The sequence below is a fragment of the Xiphophorus maculatus genome, chromosome 3 (assembly GCF_002775205.1).
Source record: "Xiphophorus maculatus strain JP 163 A chromosome 3, X_maculatus-5.0-male, whole genome shotgun sequence".
Lineage (NCBI taxonomy): Eukaryota > Metazoa > Chordata > Actinopteri > Cyprinodontiformes > Poeciliidae > Xiphophorus > Xiphophorus maculatus.
Genome location: NC_036445.1, coordinates 3304892 through 3325381, shown reverse-complemented (window position 1 = coordinate 3325381; position 20490 = coordinate 3304892). Strand labels below are relative to the sequence as shown.

At 38.0% G+C, this 20490-nt stretch overlaps 1 protein-coding gene across 7 annotated transcripts in view; it reads right to left on the bottom strand.

Annotated features, from left to right (window-relative positions):
• The window catches only part of arhgef1 (Rho guanine nucleotide exchange factor 1), a 51260-nt gene that overhangs the window by 15701 nt on the left and 15069 nt on the right, over positions 1–20490 (bottom strand). For 5 of the 7 annotated variants that reach the window (XM_023330309.1, XM_023330312.1, XM_023330311.1 and 2 more), the window contains exons 2-8: positions 9049–9135; positions 8830–8943; positions 6360–6458; positions 4556–4598; positions 4337–4442; positions 3863–4003; positions 1106–1135 (exon numbers count right to left, since the gene is read on the bottom strand). In XM_023330309.1, the coding sequence (XP_023186077.1) occupies positions 1106–1135; positions 3863–4003; positions 4337–4442; positions 4556–4598; positions 6360–6458; positions 8830–8943; positions 9049–9099 (584 nt within the window). In that variant the 5' untranslated portion in view covers positions 9100–9135. Of the gene's footprint in view, positions 1–1105; positions 1136–1205; positions 3817–3862; positions 4004–4336; positions 4443–4555; positions 4599–6359; positions 6459–8829; positions 8944–9048; positions 9136–20490 lie in introns of those variants that run through there. The other 2 variants (XM_023330310.1, XM_023330315.1) reach the window with 2 other exon arrangements.

The window sequence follows — 20490 nt, the reverse complement described above, 5'->3', positions numbered from 1 at the left end:
TAATTTAGGCAGCTTTAAGGAAGAACGGAAGGTCTGTATTCTCTAGGAAGCACACACAGACTGTCGTTTGCATGTTGTTATGCTAACAATGCTAAAATAACGCTAATATAAGATGCTAATGCCAGTTTAAAATGTCAACACTGACTGTTCTCTGTCTACACACAAAAAGCAGCTTAACTATGGTATAGTTAAAATATTTATTTGCCTCTCACCCTTAACATTAAAATCTTGACACTAAGTACCACCACATGTTAAAACGATTCCTGCTACAGCCATACCTTATTAAAGGCTGATGGCACTTATTAAAAATTCTGTAGTGTTTATTAATGAAGAGTTTGATCCTGCTAAATAAACAACAGCTACCATCTTTAACGCCATTTATCAGATGCCAGGTAGCAATGGAAAGATAATGATTACTGATGAAACTGGCTTCGCATTTCTCCGTAAGTAGTAAAGAATCAAAGGAAATATGCTGAATTTTGTAAATAAAAGTTCAAGCGAAATCAAACCAATGGACAAAAAAGCAAAAAGAACTTAAAACAAAGGCAGAGGAAGAAAGAGAAAAAAATAACCAGGGGAGGGGGTTGTTTTTCAGAGGTAGAGCTTCAAATAGTGGGAAGAAGAAAAAAGATGTCAAGTGTGGAGACAGAGGAGGAGCTGAGGAGATATTGGAGAAATGGAGGAGCACCTGGTGTGGAGCCCCACAGTAGCAGAGCTTCATATTAGAAACCAACACACTGTTAGGAAGCACATCCTCCATTGGATACAATGACAACAGAACAAAGTCAAACTACAATATCCGTCAGAGCATGTTTAAATTATCACTCTTTGTCAAAGCCAAATGAAAATATAACAAAACTTAGAGTGGATCATAAAACATAAAAAAAAATAAAAAATTAGTAAGGTTTTAGAGAATGAAAGCATACACATTAAGTTAACTCTTCTGCAAAGCTAACTTTATAAATGAGCATTTGGTGGGCTTGAATGCATACAAATCTTGTGGTTTGGCCACACCCAAGCTAAGCATGAAGATGCAATGTACGAAAACAAAAAACAGCAAGGAAAACTTTTCAAACTTAATGAGTAAAAAGAGGGTATAACTTACCATTTATCCTCATCTGGGACAAAAGTAAGTCTAAAACAAAAGACAGGAAACAGATGCACAATGACTTATCAACAATAAACCAGAGTTATTCACAGCTTACCTCTTCTTTTTAAGTAGCATTTTCCTGTTCGCTTGCTCGACTAATTATCAATTCTGTTTTGGGTCGGTGGAACTTAAAGTGACTAAGTTTATCTTGATGCAACTCAAAGCTGACAATCTGGTTGTTGTGCTCAGAGTTACAGCTTTTGATCATATTCTAAGGTTTGCACAAAAAAAGAAGACCAAAAAAGAAACAAAATGAAAAAGATCAAAAATATGAAATGAAAAGCATCCAACAGTTCAACAATGTCTGTCCTTCTACTGCAAAAACGATACTTATACAAGCAGAAGAAATGCAAATTAAAACTTTGGTCTCCCAAATATCTGCTGACGTTTCTTCTCCGGTAAAAAGAGTCTGCAAAAAGGAAATCTGAATTGCTCCAACACAGCGGAAACGCTCTATTTAACCATGTTTTTGTCTGATGCAACATGCAGGCAAGACTGCAGACATTCGACCCTTCTGTTTTGAGATGAACATAAAAGAATGGGAGGGGTTTTCCCGGGATTTCCCTGCATTATCCAATCGAATGTCTAGTCCATCTAGTTTGCATCACCACAGAGACCAATGAGCAACAAATGGGGTGAGGTCACTGTGCTGTGGTCAAGTGAGAGAGGAGGTTTACGTGGGTGGAGGGTGATCGGGTGCAAGACTGTGGGAGATTGTAGCAGGCAGAGGAATAGAGAGACAACTGTTAGAAGGAATGAATAGAGCGAAGTTGTTGTTGGATCATTTGTGCAATGGCGATAGACATCCAACAGTGCTGAACCAACTGACAGTCTGAAGCTGAATTAATGTCTTGAAAAGTTTGGAAACTCCTTCCACTATCCCTGCCTGTTTTCACAGGGTGACAGCAGAGTGTGAACACTGTATTTCCTTTCCTTTCATTTCCACTTCCCCCTGCTTTGTCCTGACAGGATGAAGTTAGACAATCCTCTGCCCTCTCCGTGGCCTCCTTTGCCTCCCTGTCTGACCCTTCGTCTGAAAAACCGTTGATGGTTGCAGGGTCAAGGACAACTTTCAGCTGAGATCTGCTGCTCTCTGCACATCGCAGAAGCAATGCTGCACTGATAACCTTCAGGTTCCTTTGCTCTGTGTCTCTTGTTGTGCATAACGCCCCCACCTCCACCCCAACGAACACTTGGCTGAACTCCAGGGAGAGCCTTCCTGCCAGCGTGGCACTGCTGCCTCCATCTTTTCCTCTCTGCCTTCTCATTTCCTTCTCACGCTGTTTTGCTGCGCTTCTGTCGCAGATCTCCTGCCAACACTCTCACCCTGAGTGCTTCTTTTTCCTCTAATTTGCTGCTGGATTCCCCACTGTGTTTCAGGTTAAATATATTGCATGCATGCATAAATTGAATGCATACACATTTGGTACTTTTATTGATTCCCATCCAGGAATGTCTAAATGATAATCAAAAAGATTACACAGCGAGGAGCTTTTGAAGATAATTGTATATTATTAGGGACGGATGATTATCAGATTCTTCCTTATGACTTAGTAACTTAAAAGGTATCCAGAGTTCATAGTCTGGAAAAATATGGGATTTTACTTGCTTACATTTCCAGCCTTTATTCCTTAACATTCTCTTCTTGTGCTTACCATCTTTCTTCCCTTTGTCCTTTGTTTCCTCATGTCCTACCTGCCTTCCTCCCTCAAGTACTAAACCACTTCCCTCCTCCCTTGTGCCCTCACTTCTTTACCTCCTTCTTTACATTGTTCCTTCCTACTCTTCTTGTTTCCTTCCTTTCTCTCCTTCCCTTTCCTTTGTTGCATCCTACCTTTATTTTGCTCCTTCTTTCTTAGCAATCGAATTCGTACATATCTGTCTTTGCAACACATTTACTTGAACTGTACATTTTGTTATTTTTGTGATGCATGTCTCCATATTTTGTGCTGAAAATGAAATTTAAAAAAACTAAAGCTGATAAATTCCACCAGAGTTTTCCAGTGGTTCAAAATTGGTATATTAAACATTCTTGTCGTTTTGTTCTTCACTAAGTTAAACTGCGAATTTATGCTGATATTTGCTCCCTAATTGTACAGGCCACCTGCTTGGGTAGGATCTGCACTCAGCTGCTGAATAAACACACCGCTCCTTGCTTGTCAACCTTGACAGTCATCGTGTGGAAACTGTAACAGCACCAGCATCTTACATGATGGGAAATAATTCCAGAAAGCAAATTAAAAATGTAGGGGCCTTTGTTCCAGCGAATATACTGGCAGTCAACAACAACCTGTGGGGAAGGTGCAGTACTGCTGTGCTCCATACAGCCACAGAAAAACTCTGGTCACTCCAGTAATTTTGACACCTCAAAATAAAGACATTAAAGCCTAAGAGTGGCTGACATTTTATGCTGCTTTTATTCTTCAAATTTTAGTTTGCCTTGATACTTGTAACCAACCCAAGATGGCATGTAATTAAATTCCTCAAAGTTGAACAGAAAAAAGGAAAACACTTGAATAAACTACAGGAGGATACAGTTCTAATTAAAAAAGCCCTTCATGCAGACATAATCCCTCTCTTCAATGAGAGCAAAAGAGAAATGTTTTTGGTCAAATTCAGAGGAAAATGAGCCTCAACTTTTCGTCTGTGCAGAACATCAGAAAAGCCCAACATGTGAAGTAACTCCTGACAAAGAAAGAAAAAGCCACTTACTGTGAATCATACATCTTCTCCAACAGATTCTCGGCCACAGACTTCTCCTTCATATCCAACGGGACGCGGTCAGTGGGATAGTGATTCTCCACGTCCATCACCTGCTCCTCAAGGAGGGTCATACCCATCATCCTTTTTTGCCTGTGTAAGGAAAAAAAAACAAACAGGCAGAGACTGTTAAGGGGGATGTTTGTTGCAGATAATACAGGAAGCAGAGGTACATGGAAAAATGCAAAAACTAAATTAAATGTTTGTTGCTGTAACAACAAAAAAAGTTTTAAAAATCCACAGAGGCTTTATAACTGAGAGGAGCACCGATTATGAATGTAATGGGAAGCAGCAAATGCATTTCCATAACCCATAAACTCCCTGTCAAACAGTTAAACCTAATGGTGCTTAGGAGACAGGAGGGGGGAAAAAATAAATGCAGCTGCTTTCAGTTCAAACGCAGCGTTCCAACTAGAAGAGGTTTACCTGAAATCTTCCAGCTGTTTGGCTACTTCTGCAGTTTGAAATTTCTGAACATCTGCAGCATAACGCCTTTGGGTGTCATCTGACAGTAATTCTGGGCGAGTTCGGTCTTGAAAAAGGAGGAGCAGAGTTTATAATAATTAACACTTCCAAAAAGAAAAGTTACAATCCACAAAAAACTCCAACATTTGTAATAGCTAAAAAATATATATATTGACCTACCCAATTCAAAGGATAAACTGGATGGCATCGAGACTCTGAGAATCTGTAATAAACATCAAATAAAAACTGTAAAAAGTAAATAAAATCCATTTCAATTCCAAAGAATTATATGTTTTTGCATATATCTAGAACATTTCAAAGGCTTATAAAAAGTTATGCATAAATCCATGCAACCTTTTTAAAACTGAGGCTGTTTTAAGAAGTAGGCTTTGGCTATGGACCTTCTCGCATTTACAGTAAATGAAGACACTTTGTGGGTTTTCTGCTGCAGAAGAAATATTGACTGCTAATGAACTTTTTTTAATAAAAAAAAACAACAACTAAAGAACAAAAAATAGAAAATCATCTGCCACCTATTTAAATATATATTTTTGGCATTAAAAAAACAATAGTCTCTGATCAATTGTACTTAGATTTGTATAAATTAGTGAACTATTGGCTTTATGACTTGATTGAGTCTGTGATGTGTATTTTTGCAAACCTGAGATTAGACTTAAATCATTTCAGGGCCTGGTAATGACCAAATCAACATTAAAGACCGAGAGAACTGATATTGTGCAATTGCTGTATTTCTCCACCAGGGGTCATTTCAACACCAGCAATAAAAACTAACTAAATATCAAAGTAGGAAGCAAAAGGATATTCATAATAAGAGCTGCGAAGCTCTTATGTGAATAAAAGTAGCTAAATAGTCTAACTTTGAGGCTGGAGAATTACTACAATGCTGCTTTTATTTATTTATTTTTAAACTTGAGACCTATGACGAATAATTCCTCCTCGGGGGTTTTTCCCACGATCCCGACAGGAAGTTGAAAGGTTAGAGGACACATGGAGAGAAAGCAGAGTTGACTAATATGTGGAGTCAGAGATGTCTGAGAAGGAGGTGCAGAGGAGAAGTGAGAAAGGTCAGTTGCGCAGGGGGAAAAGGAGAACGTGTATATGAAAACAAAAAGATGCAGAGGGCAGCTGCTTTGATAGAGAGCAAACACAGATGACACACACAATTGGGAACAAGCAAACAAACTCCTGGTCACACTGAGCGCTTCTCTCTCATCAGAGCAGGATATGACAGGTGCATCTAAATAATGTTGCATATTATTGAATATATTTTAAAAGAAATGAAAGTGATTTTATTATACATGAATGAAAGTATTCCCAGGATTTATTACTGTTTGCTTCGATGATTCTGGCCCACATATAATGAAAATCAAACATTTTATTTCACAGAAAATTAGAATATTAAATAAGAAAAATAAATGATCAGAGTGGACAGGTGGCAAGTCCCGCTAGAGGAATGTGAGCAAAGCATGAAGTGCTCTAATGGCTATGCAGACTTATTAATGGATAAAACAAAGCAGACCAACACCAGCAGATGACACGGCTCCCTAAATCTTCATTGAATGTGGAAATTTCACACTGCAACTTTTACTCTCTGCCTCTCTGATCTTCCTCCAGCGTATCAGACCTCGATTTCTAAATGTAATGGAAAATGTACCTTTGTCTGAGAAGAGGACTAAGGGGCCATTGACTAACAGTCCAGTTCTTTTCTAGTTTTTGTTTTGTTTTCATCACAGCCTAACCAAACATTAGTAATTTGGCCAAGTGCAATGCCAATGCAGCACTGTCCCATTAAAGCTAACTGTTCTTGTTTATTTGCTTAATTTCAATTTTAAATACTGGCAGGTTTTTAAGATGTTTACCATTATTCTTTTTATACTTTAATTTGTCTACAGATCTTTAAAATTTGCTTTCATCTTAATTATTTTTTTTTTTTTTTTTGCAGAGAAAATGTAGTTTTACTTACAGCACCCTTCTCCAAGAAGTTGTTGTAGAACTCTGGGAACTGTTTCTTGGTGTCTCTGGCACTGAGGTTCTTCACAATGTCAGCGTGAAGATAACACAACTGTGAAGGAGACAGAAGATAAAGCAACTTTTTAGTCAGGCATCTGCAACAGTTGTTGATGGAGGAAGTCACTTTAATATTCATCATAAATCCTAAAAATCACTGAAAAACCAGAAGTGTCAGACATAAGCTAACAATTTTACACTCTAGCAACTATGACAGTGATTCTTTATTCTTGTTATGTAATGTCTTTGCAATCTGTAGGCTCTATGTCAGCTACATGAACAAGTAATACTTAATTTTTATAGTATATTATGGTTACTGAACATTATTTATGTTAGAATTTGATACTTGCACAAACTTAAGAGCTCTCAGATCAGAGAAGTTGAAAGGATGGGTAAATGGATGGAAGACGGACAAACAGATGACTGGACAGGTGAAGAAACAAATGGATGGATGGATGGATAGTGAACAGACGACTGACAAGTAAATGAATGGATAGATGAGCAAATGAATGGGTAGACGTGGAAAGGCAGACATAGATGATAGATGATAGATGACAGAGCCGATGGATCGATGGATGAATGATGGGTGAATAGAAGGACAGATGTACAAATGAATGGATAAGTGGATGAATGGACAGATGGACAAACAGACAAACAGACAGATGAATAATGGATGGAAACATTGAAAAATACAAATAGATAATGGACAATAAAAAGTATGATCAAATGCAAAAACAGCTCACTGGATGCCCTTTCATGAATATCGTGGTTATAAGAAGTGAAATTTGAGACAATTTGCACCATTCAACCTCTTTTTATGCACAACAATCCAAAGGAACTCATCCTGTAAATCTGCAAAGCGAGACTTTACAAACTTTGAAAAGAGCACTTCATCAGTCTGTGGAAAACTCAGTACAAGTTACTCCTCTTCTACAGACTCTAATTCCCAAATGTAGGGCTGAATTTTTCAACTAACCTTGTCTGCTGTAACAGATTTTCAATGAGTATGAAAGAGTCAAAGGCGAGCAAGTGCTCCATTTACACTTCATACATCCATGAGAAAAAAAGTAGGGCAAAGGTAAAAGGTTAAATCCAAACCCATTTAAGGCAGAACTGGATTTTTTCCCCAGGAGAAATTTAAAAAGTTACTTTACAACAACAAGAAAAAGTACATATTTTAAGAGTGCAGAGAGTAATTAAACAACATGAGGATAACGTTATAGGTACAAAGTTGTATTTTTGATAAATAAAGATAAATAAATAAAAAATAAGCCACTTGTATCCAAAGACAGCACATCTTTTTGGGGGAGTCCAGCCTTTTTTCAAAGTAACACACAACAAACAGACAAAGCATGCTCTAGAGAGGGTATTTCTGTGTTTAGCCTGCAGTGTAAATTCCTCTACACTCTTGGAATGAGAAGGTGAGGCAGAGGGGGGATTCAGTTCACTGAACTTTACAGATTTGGCGTTGGATATTTCTGAGGTCTTTGGACAGCTGTCAGTAAAAGGAAGACATAATAAATAAATTAATAATGAGCAAAAAGTCAACACATGTAACAATAAAGGGCTTTTTCTATTAAAGGTTAATAAAAAATGACAACCTTAAATTGAAGGTCAATCATTGTTCTTTAAAACAGTGTAAAGAAATAAAAGTAATATAAAATATATATAGGTACACCAGACGCTTCAACACACCACATAAAAACCCTGGTTTTTCCTCCTCATTCACTAAGTCAGACTAAACTTGTTCTGTTTTAGGTTAGTTACTATGAAATGATTTATTTTCTTAGATTTTAGAATAATAAATATGTAATTAAACAGCAAGTATTTTTTTCTATAATTTCTCTCATTTTTTACAATTCCAAAATGATTCTGGTAATTATTTTGTTATTCATTTAGTGACACTCATGTTATTTTCTATTACAGATCTCTTGTCTGGTATGGAATTTTGTTCTTTTCAAAAAAATGTGTTGAGCAGAAAAGGCATAAAATCACTTAAGGCCCTCTGTATCATTCACTTTCATATATTAACAGTGTCTAGGAACTACATTTTGCAGCAAATATATTTTTATTTAGATAAAATTCCTCACAAACATAGAGAAGCAAAGGTGATTCATTTGTGGGAATCTACTGTGCACATCTGTCCCCAACCCTAATCTTCCCCCCTCATTTCCTGTCTGCATCGGCACAGACATAACTCCACTAAATACCTGCAAATTTGAAACCAAATCCCTGACATTATTAAAAGGAATCCACATTAATGTGTGAAAAGTGAGTGAATTTCTAAACACTCCAACCTTTTGAAATAACCATGTGAAATTCAGACTGTAAAGTGAAACATCTTTCAGCTTAAAAAATGTAAACACATCTGTAATCCCCTGATCCATCAAAATGTATCTTCTCTACACAAGCTGTTAGGTTCTCACCAAGGGCGCAGGGTCAAACTGGAGAATGACATGCTGCATGAACACCAGCAAGTGAGTTGGCCGTTTCTTCAACAAGTCGATGCTGTCGAAGTGTGGGCATTTGTCATCTGCTGACTGCGACGAACAACGAAAGAGCGACAAGAAGATGGAAGAATTACAAACTTAAGCTAAAGGTAGTGATACAGTTAGATTCAACAGTTTCTCTTGCACTTTACTCACATCTGCTAGATCATTCTCAAAGTCCTCATCTTCAGCCCCAATGATGCTCATGGCTGGCTTAGAGCGCTCAGCTCCAAACAAACCCTGCTATGGAGAGACAGAAAAAGAAAAGGGGAGAAAACAAAATGCTTAGTAAATATTATGATTTTCATTATACATCTCGAGACCTTATCCTCAATCTTTTGATTCAATAGATCACTGCTAAGCAGAGGTAACTAGTAAGCCAGATAGGAGACAGAACACAGGAAATTTTCCAAGTGTAAAATCACAATTAACAACAAAAAAATGTATCACGATTTAATTTGTCAGATTAGCAAAAAGACCCATCGATTTCAAATACCATTTGCTAAAACATAAAACATTCAGCATTATTAAACATATAAGCAGATATCTGCAGCTTATATGCCGTTACAGTTAGGTTATTTGCTGAGCTCAGGAGGAAGTTTTGACTCGGGCAGCGGCAAGTACTTACTCAACATACAACTCAGCAAACAATACTCCTGTAGATGTCATGAAGTATCAGCAAGGATCTAAAACTGGCAGTGAGTTAATCTGAAAATAAAGGTTTAGGCCAGCCCTTCTCTTTGAAATCAATGAATAGGAGGGAAAATGCTTCGGAACATGTGACTAACTTACCTCCACCCTTTACACCATTCACCACTTCCCCTTCCCCAAAACACACAAACAAAACACAGCTCCTGTATTCAGTCCTCTGAAGGCCACAGACCCAGAGCCGCCAGCAGGGAACACCCAAACACACATCAAAAGGCTAAACTGTACAACGCTGGGTGACAACAGTGGGCACAGTGTAAGAGCTTGGTGATGCTGAAAAAGAAGGAAGAAGGTGTGATGTGTACAGTGCCAAGAAAAGGCATTTGCCTTCTTACCGATTTTAGCTTTGGTTGTCATGCTTTAAATCTTTCAGATCAAACAAATTTCACTATCATAGATAGCCAGAGTAAATACAAATGCAGTTCTCAATTACAAAACATGCTGCCCTTACCAACTTGGCGCTAAGAGAAAACGTGTGTGCCCCTAAACCTACTAAGTGGTTGTGGCAACCATTTGGCAGCAACCGCTGTTACAGTAGAGAAAATATAGTCCACTCTTTTTGCAAAATTGATTTTTTTTAGCTTCACTGGGAGGCTTTCTAGCATAAGCAGCATCTCAATTGGATGTGAGCCCAGAGTTTGTCTAAAGCAGTTCAAAACCTCTCTTTTGAAGAACCAGTAATAAGTGTAATTGCCATCAGTAAAATCTGATAAGAAAAATGTGAGGACAGTGTTCTTATGTACAGTCTGAAGTGAGACAGGGGTCTCTTCCAACTTCCAATAGACTGGACCACAACAAACACAATAGCAAGCAAACCCAGAGGCATCCAATGGACTTTGACCTCTCAGTTGGAAGACCTCGACTTTGCAGATGACCTTACTCTTCCATCAACAAGCCACTGTAACATACAATCGGAAACAACAAGCCGCTGTAGCATACAATCGGAAACTGACAGAATCAACAAACACGCCAGACAGGTCAGACTTAACATCAACAGCTCCAAAACTCAAAAGATGCGCAGAAATTCCCCTTCAACAGAATCCAGATGAATGGAGCACCACTTGAGTTTGTGGAGAATTGAGCCTACCTCTGTAGCCTTATCAGAAAGGACAGTGCTGTCCATAAAGACATTAGGGAAAGGCTGGGAAGCATTACGGTGTCTTTTCCAAACTCTGTTCCATCTGGAGAGCTAAACAATAGAGCTTAAAAACAAAGATGTTCCTGTACAACAGCAACGTCTAGTCGTCCTCCTGCATGGTTCAGAGTGTTGCCTTGTTGTCATACATTATGAGACTCTGCCAGAGCTTTTGGCCAGTGCTTGACAGTCATCCCAGAAGAGCGGTGAAATGTGATATGTACACAAAGATCCACAAACCCAAATGTTAAATAACAAGTGATTGAATTCCTTGCAGAAAAATCTCAAAAATAACTCTCACTTAACTTTCCTTTGTTAACTCATTATACATAATTTTAGCAAAGATATTTCAATCTTGTGTGATATTATTCTGCTGGCCCTAATGCAATCAATTTCTCAAATACAAGACTTAGTGAAATATGAGTTTTCAAAAATACCCTTCAAGTGATCTTGCAAAATTTTTATAAAAACTGATTTTTTTCTCAGATCCATTTTCAAAACAAGTTACATTATGCAGAAAAAGCTACATCATATACAATATGTATATGATGTGAAGGCAGCAAAGAAAAAAAAAAGACCAAGTGGAAAATCTTTTACCTAAAAATAACCTGATTTATTTTATGTTTTCTCATTTTCATGCAGCCACTGAAGTTAATAACTAACAAACAAACTCTTAGAAAAGGTTACTCTAATTGAAACTGTAATAAAGAGCATGTTTGCCTTTCAGGGTTTCTAAGTACACACGCACGCACGCACGCACGCGCACACACACACACACACACACACACCCACACACACACACACCACATGGCATATGCAGATGCATACAGAAGAACAGTCATAACTTTCATCAGTCAGCTTGCATCCCTCAACTACCGTAGTATTAACCACAGATGCATTTCAGCTTTATAGGCTTGGTCACTGATGCACACTCTTAAAACTAACAAGATGGTGCTTCCTTTTGAAGGGGCTGGGATAAATTTAAGACATTAGGTAACCTGTCCTGCAGGCTAATGAATAAAACTGGAACTTCTTGCACGGAGTCACGAATGCTGCAGCAGCTGGGATGAAAAATAAAAGAACCTTTTGTTCAGGATTGAGGAAGTCAATATAATATACCAGGTAAACTGCAACACATATCTGGATGACTAGAGGCACAGCATAACAATAGGCGTAACAATATGACCCCTGAAAGACTAGTAATTAAGATGAATTACCCGTTTTTGTAACTTTTAGTGGCTGAGCTGGATTAACAAGCAAGTGAATATTTTATCACCAAAAGTTAAAAGTAGTAAAAGCAGGAAATATGGGCCAGCATGAGGATTTACGTTAGCTCGAAAGGACCCAATTTTAAGGGCTGAGTGAGGACATCGACAAAACGTGACGTCTTATGTGGTGTTCTCAGTCTGCGGTACTCCAGATTTATTTCAAGTAAGGAGCAGTAGGGAAACAGCAATGTGGTCAGGGGCAATAAAGTCTTATGCCTGTAAGAAATGAATGGAAGCCCACGTTGTCCGATTCAACTACTGAACTTCTGTAGCTCAAATTGCCAAAGAAGTTATGGGTAGTTCTGATCGAAAGGTGTCCCAATAAAGAAAACATTGCATTACAGTTTGTTGCACATGGGACGGCATTAGCACAGATTTGTAAGGGTTCCCATGCTGAATCCTGTAGACTTTTGAAAGAGCCAAAAATGGGTATGTGAGCATCAGAAATGGAGAACAGAGCAATGGAAGAAGGTGGTCTGGTCTGATGAAACATGAACACTTTCTTCTGGAACATGTGGCACCGGGATGCAGTATGGGAAAAGGCCAAGCTGGCTTTGGCAGTACAATACTTTGGGTAATGTTTTACTTAGATCCATGTGGATCTTACTTTGACAAAGTCCCATTACCTAAGCACTGTTGGCTACCATGTACCCAATTTAATAAAGACAGTATTCTCCATTGCTTGGGTCTTATTTCAGTAGCATACTGTTTCCTGCTAAAATGCAAAAATGGCTGAAGAATCATCAGAGAAGGACAAGTGAAAGGCGTTCATTTGACATCCAAATACTCCAGATCTCAATTAAATTAAGTATCTTTTGGGTCTCCTGGACAAATAAGACAAATCCAGAAAGACTCCATCTCATAAAATACTGGACTTAAAGGATCTGACGCTAACATTTTAATGCCAAGTACCACAACACAGTTTCAAGGATCTGGTGAAGGCAGTTCATCAAGTTCTATTTTAGCACCAACAGGGGATACATACACTAACAGGTACATTATTATGCCTGATTGGCATATACATTTCTTTGTAGCACTTTAAGCAGAGTTCCTAATCATAAAATGAAGGGTATTAATTCTCACCCTGCATTACAAAAACATTGAAATCAGTTGTTCTGGGGCTAAATGGCAGATACACATTTACGCATAATGAAATAAATAGTGGCATTCTGTTTGAGTCTGAAATCCTCCTGGAGAAGGGCAATGGCTAAGATGACAATGACAAAAACTACACTGTTTTTTACTTTTCAGTAAAGTAAAATAAAGTAAGAGTACTAATAAGTACTTCTACTTATTAGAAGTACTACATTGGTTCTTCAATAACTATTATGTCTTCTTGGTTGTGGCAGATGGCCGGGTTGTGCTGGAGGGGTTTTTTCCTCTCCACTGTTTCTACATGCATGCTCAATATGAGGGATTGCTGTAAAGTCAACAACACAAAGGAAGCAATTATCTACTGTCACTATGTGCTTGTCCAGGAGAAGCTAATGCTACAAATTACTGACTTGATGCAATTTGCTGGGTTTCCTTATAGAAAGCCTTATAAATTAATTTGAATAATGAGCTGAACTTGATGCACGGTTTGATGACTAGGATCAATTGTAAAGTATGTATTGATTGAACTAAAATTACTTTTTTGTACAGTACCTTGAGATGGTATGTTGTGAATTAGGGCAGTATAGTTAAAGATAATTGAACTGAATTAAATAATTAAAAAGAAATAGAAAAATATAACTGCCACTTTTCCTCAAAAACAAATGCATTAAGAAAATGTGAAGCACCTAAAAAAAAAATCCCCTTTTCGATGAGTGCACAAGTCTAATTATACAAGTGAATTTGCAGTTACTTCGGCTGATTACGAGGGAACAAAAATAAAAATCCGCTTGATTTCTGGGGAAATCTGAAAGGGTGCTCCAGCAAGTCTGGATATGTGACTTTAATCAAGTGCATTTGGACAGCAATGTGGTAGCTCTGATAAATGCTTTGGGGTCAAAGAGAGGTCTTCTTGTGCATGACTTCAACAGAACTGGTGGCATGGGAGACAGAAAGTAGAACTGGGAGAAAGAGAGAGAAAGTGTGTTCATTTATGACCGTATACAGTGGGCTGCATGCTGACAAAGGCCAGTGCTGGAGCAGCATGCATAGCAGGGGTTAGCTAAACAGAGAGAGTCACAGGCTTGAGACAGCAAAAGCTGCACATCTGCAGAGATATACACAAACACAACACTGAATCCAATGCTGGAAGTAAAGACATTTCTTCAAAATATGGCTTTTCCTGGTTGAAAGGCAAATGCTTTTCTTTAAAACTCCTTTAAAAGATGAAGTGAAGTTTTAATAACAGATGCATCAAACAGAAAATCTAACTGAAAAAAACCCACCTTTCTATTTTAATATTCAAACAGGCCTTCAGACAGTTTAAATTATTTCAGTCAAGGGTAGGAATGTTTGTTCACATGACACCCTATATGTTTAACTCAAGTCAAAATAACGGCACTTGCTGTGTTCTTCAAAAAACGACAAATTATTTGACGACCTGTTGCATTTTGTCAGTGAATAAATTTCTTCATATATATATATATATATATATATATATATATATACAGTACATACATATATACACATATGCGTATATATACGTATATACATACAGTATACCTATACGTACAGTATATATATATATATATATCCGTACATGTACAGAGAGAGAGGAAGAGGTAGATATATATAGATAGATTGATTAATATCCATATGTAGATATCTATATATAGATTTATATACCTTTATAGAGAGACAGACAGATATAGATAGACATCTATGTCTATATATATATAATTAAATTTAGATATATATATATATCTTGCACAGAAAGAAATAGTTTTCTAAATGTTTTCCAATTTGTATAGGTTTAGACATCTAAAAGGCTCTTTTTGTTCCATGTTGTTTACATTTTCTTTTTCCAATTCTCCCTTTAATTAATAAATGTGGTTGTCTTATTTTCTGTTTAGAATTAGAAATAAAAATCTTACAATGAATGAACATGAGTACTGATGTCGAACGTGGGGGAAGCCGGAGCACCCGGAGTGAACCCACAGCTACACGGGGAGACGTTTTCCACCGTGCAGTCCTGGCTTTTTAATATTAAAATGTCCAATTAACAACAACAGTAGCTCTTTTTCCAATTAGCGCCAATCACCCAACCCACACATGGTCCCACCCCCCTTTTAAATCTAATATACTGGAGACATAAATTGATGTCTACGCTGGATGGACGTTACTTCTGCCTTTGCACTGGCGCAGACATGAGGGAGTCAAAGCCTTTTTGATTCGCCTCCACAGAGAAATCTTTTTCATGGGGCTCTCTTCTTGTTCAGAGACGTTGTTCTGCTCAGTTGATTCTCCAGCTGCTTGAGTCTCTGATTCCTGAGGTGCTGTTTGGATTCCATCTTCATTTAATGCAACCTTCATCTGTGGAGGCAATGTTTTCTGTTTTTCTATGAGACCACTCTCCCCTTCTGTGTAGCAGGAACCCTACCTGCTACGTCTTCTGAGACTTTGCAAGGTTTTGTCTCTATTTGCTCAGAAGCTGTGGGATCTCTAGTATTTCTAAATCTGTTTTTGGTGTATTAGTGTTTTGGATCAAGTTTTGATCTGTCTCTATTTTGTTTACAACGGTTTCCAGTTCAGCTTCCTTTGCCGTCTTTCTCTTTTTTATACATTCTGATTTAGTCAATGGCCTTTTCTCATCTGGCTGATCCCCATTCTGTTGTATTTCAGGGACCATTTCGTCTTCAGTCGCCTGCTGTAGTTCACCAATCACTGTTTCATTTCTATGAATCTCAGTCATGATGGAGGCTGTCTGATCCCCGACTATTTCGGAAAAGACGTTTTCCGGTATTGAATCTTCATCTTGTTCAGTGTCTTCCACAGAAACTTTATCATTGTTGAGGGTCTCCAGCTCACAGGCAGCTTTCATTGCTGCCTTTCTTTTGTTCTTACACTTAGATTTCTTTGATGGTTTTTTGTCATCTTGCTGGTCCCCACTTAGTTGGGTTTCAGAGACCGTTTCTTCTTCATTGATCTGCTCTACTTTAGCGATCTCTGTTTCAATCATATGAATGTAAGTTTTAATGGAGGTTATATGATCCACAACTGTTCCTAGTATAGAAACTTTTTGTAGTTCACCATTTTCATTATTGGGGATCTCCAGCTCACAGGCAGCTTTCATTGCTGACTCTGTCCTGTTCTTACCTGTAGATCTCTTGAATATCTTGGCCTGCTGATCCTGATGCCCATTCAGTTGTGTTTCAGAAGGCTGTTTTTGTAGTACTAAAGAGATCTCAGTTTGTGTTGAAGTTGTTTGACTGACTGGTTTTACTGGATAGCTGGTTTCCTGTAGATCCATCTCAGTTTGTGTCAAAATTGTTTGACTGACTGGTTTTAATTGATAACTGGATTCCAACACATCCATCTCAGTTTGCGTTGAAGCAGATTGATAATTTACTGTTTTCTGCTTTGGGATTTCTTGCGAATCTGTCTGAGTCTGAACAGAAACCATTGACTTCTTGTTTTGTCTGCTCTCTGAGAGTCCTTTCCTCACCAGCTCTTGCTGCTGTCTAAGTTTAGCATTTAGTTTTTTATTTGTATCAAACATCTCATCAAGCCGTTTCATTAAATATTTCTGCATTTCGTTGTTCGACGGTTTCAAGTTACAACTGGTTTCCAGCACATCCATCTCTGTTTGCGTTGAAATTGTTCGACAGAGTGGTTTTAATGGATAGCTGGTTTCCTGTCCATCCATCTCTGTTTGTACTGAAGCAGATTGATAATTTACTGTTTTCTTCTTTGGGCTGTCTTGTGAATCTCTCTGAATTTGAACAGAAACCATTGAATTCTTGCTTTGTCTGCTCTCTGACAGTAGTTTCCTCACCAGCTCTTGCTGCTGTCTAAGTTTAGCACTTAGTTTTTTATTTGTATCGAACATCTCATCAAGCTGTGTCATTAAGTATCTCTGCATTTCTTTGTATTTCAATTCAGTCTCCTTAAATCTGGCAAGACACGAACAGTTTGCTTGACTTGTCTTTTCAGAAGAGCGGGGCAGATTTTGAATTTCATTTAAACACCCTCTTTGAACATTTTCTGCTGTCTGATCATCAGGAACCTCAGTTAAATTGTTTGTCTGGATGTTGTCCTTGGGCTTAACCGTAGATGGACTTTTCTTGCCTTTTTGATCCAGTGTCTCCAGCGCTTTGGCGATCAATTCATTTTCAGTCACCAGTGAAACGTCCTGCGGTTCGGTACTTTCAGCAGAAACCTTAAGCTCTTGCTGCTCCAACCAGCCTGCAAATGGCACCTTCTTCTTCTTGCGCTTGAGTGGATTGGGTGGCTGTAATTCCCTTTCGACAATGTTGTCGGATCCAACGTCTTCGACTCTAGGTTGGTTGGAATCCATTGTAATCTTTGCTTGTTTCAGGTTCTAAGTTAAAATCACTTCTCTAGAAACTTGGTAAAGATTTCACGTTAAGCTTGATGTACAGTAAACCTCCAAACGAAATGTGCACCAAACAAAGTTGAAAGTCTTACTGTGAACTGCTAAATAAATTCTCAAGAGAAACAAAATAAGCAAAACAACCAAAAACAAAAATAAAATGGATTCTCAGTCTCCATTAACAAAAAATGTACTTGAATAAAAACTAAACAACATAAAGCCAAAGTGGAAATAAATACTGCATTCAACCAAAAGAGTGCAGATTATGAAGTCTGTATACTATATTGCCCTTCAGTAATAATTAGATTTAAATAGAGAAAATGGGCACATCGACTACCTGGTGCAATAGTTCGCACTACACGATTTTTTGCCCCTGTTTTTCCCCTTACGACAATCTTAGAACGTTGGTGGTTCTAAGATTGTCGCTTACGATTTCGTAACCGATAATGCTGTAGTGTTTGGTGTGTTACGGAAGATCAGGATGCTCAAAAGCTTCCACATAATCGCGGGAAGGTTTTGAGTTGATCTCGGCTGTAGGTGACAAACTGAAAGCCGCCAGGACGATGAGACCAGCACTTATCAAAATATTCACTAAGATCCTAAACGTTTGTAGCTTCATTAAAGAATAATAATAATAAAAAAAAAAACCTGTTAAAATTTATATTTTCAGTAATGATTGTTTCAACAAGGTGTTGCGCAATTCAGTGCGTTTCAGTTCCATTTACAAAAAAAAAGGCGACAAAGACCGACTGACTAGCAGAGCAGGAGTTTACATTAGCTAACCAACCATCGCTGTGTTCAGGGGAGCGCTTATTAATAATCGAGAAATAAATATCAAGCCTGGAAACTTGACATCGTAACGGACTGAATGTTATGTTTTTAACGTCGCTGCTCCGTTGCGGGGCGCAGGCGGTTGCCACGGCAACGGGTGTGCTTAACGACAAAGAGAGAGAGAGAATAAAACGGTAGGAGAATCTCACTGAGGAAGAAATATACTGCATTAGGTTTTCTATCACTTTATTATTTCTGCTATAACTCATGTATATTCGTATTTAAAATAAGTCAATAGAGATTAATTTACAATTTTTATGTCTTTGTGTCATGAGGTAGATCTCAGTCGGCTGGTGAGAGAAAAAGTAGATCTTTGTCTCAAAAAGTTTGAGCAACCCTGCGGTAGATCATCGTGGCCGCTACCTATCAGGGGGTTTTCCCCGACTGGGATCTTAACGCAGCCTGTTGAATGTGACAGGTAGCCAATCAGAAAGCGCAGATTCTCCTCCGAGCTTTCTGAGGGGAAATTACGGAGGGGAATCCCAAACAGCTGACACGGCGCAACCCGAAGTCCAGCTGACATTGGAGATGATACGTGGAAACAACATTAATGTTTATTCAACATTTCGTGCAAAGAATATAGAAATGACCAGGGGAGGAGTTGGAGCGAAATTGCTACCGCAGTTGATAAACCCGGTAACTTTTCAGCTGTTCTTCGTTAAGGTGACATAAATAGGTTATAATGATTTTCATTCAGTCAGGACTTTACGCCGACACTAGCCACATGCATTGCAGGTAGATTGTAGTAAAGCATTGATTAATGCCTGGTTTTAAAATTACTTAACTGAACTTGTAGCCATTATTTTGTGCCCATTGTTGGAAACCACACGGCACGATGGAGCCGTTATACCAAGGATTTCTGTCGGCTCATGTGTGGTCTCTCAGGTTTTGAAAATGGGCCGACAATCAGCCGACAACTCTAAGATCGTGTCATGTGCGCTGGGCTTTACACTAAGGAAATGAGGAAGGGAGGATCAGTGGAGAGCACCGGAGTTGAGCCTTATTTCATTCAATGTCATTAACAGAAAGAGAAAAAGGCCGGAAGAGACGATAAAGCCGATAATTAAAATGACGTCGATAGTTTTAATTTATCGTACGATTAATTGATTTATCGTTTATCGCGACAGGCCTACTTCTTACCCTTCTAATTTTCTAATAAAGCCATGCAAAAACTCTTCAGAGATTTTACAATACAGATAGGTTACTAGCACTCATTATTTTTAGATCAGTGTAGTTGCAAAAATAAATATGTATTTTTTTAACATATAGTTAGTTCGTGTTTTTGTTGGGGATGTTTAGAGAAATCAAATAGTTTGTTTTTTGTTATTGTTTTTAAAGCCTGATTTGTGAGCAGCAAGTTGGAATCTGAAAACTCCTATCTTCTTCCTGCAAGTGAAAAGACCCACCAGGTGTCTTCAGTGGTAATTATTGTTAATCAGTGATAAAGAACAAAATGTAGCTATTTTGTTAGCAGTGAGTTTGTAAAGAAAACTAGAGTTTCTTCAACATATCTACAGTTCATTCAGGCTGCAACAGAGCGAGAGAAAGCAAGACCATCAAATAACATTAAGGCTGAATGGGATACAGCAAAGGTGCTCAGTTTTATCCCTTTGAGCTTTCCTTTAAAAAAAAGAATAAAAAAGCCAAATAAATTATCAACAGACACATGTAGCATGTATACACACATGGTGTGTAGAAAAAGAATTACCCTTAAACTTTTTGAAATATTTGCAAAAATGACTAGGTAATAATTTTTCTAGCACAAACCTACCACAAATGTTTAACATCACTTGTTTTAAAGAATGTATGAGGGCAACTTCACTCTAAAATCGGCTGATCCAAGTAAAATAAAACAAAAAAATTAACATGAATCATTGATAAGTGAATAAACTGACCAAACATTACAGCTCTCTGTGGGATAAAGATTGGTGAAGCATTTCAGTTTCAGTTATTCCTGTAATGGAAAAGCTTAGATAACATGGAGGAAAGCATGCTTCTGTTTCCATGCAGCATGTCTCAGCATTTCAATCCCCTCATTATAAGAGATTCTGAAGCCAGCCCCTTATTATTGTTGCGTCTTGGTTTATTTCAGTGAGCCTGTAATACATTTAGGTATTCTTAGAGTGAAATTAGAGCAGACAGGAAGCTGATTGTGGCTACTCAAAGGGAAG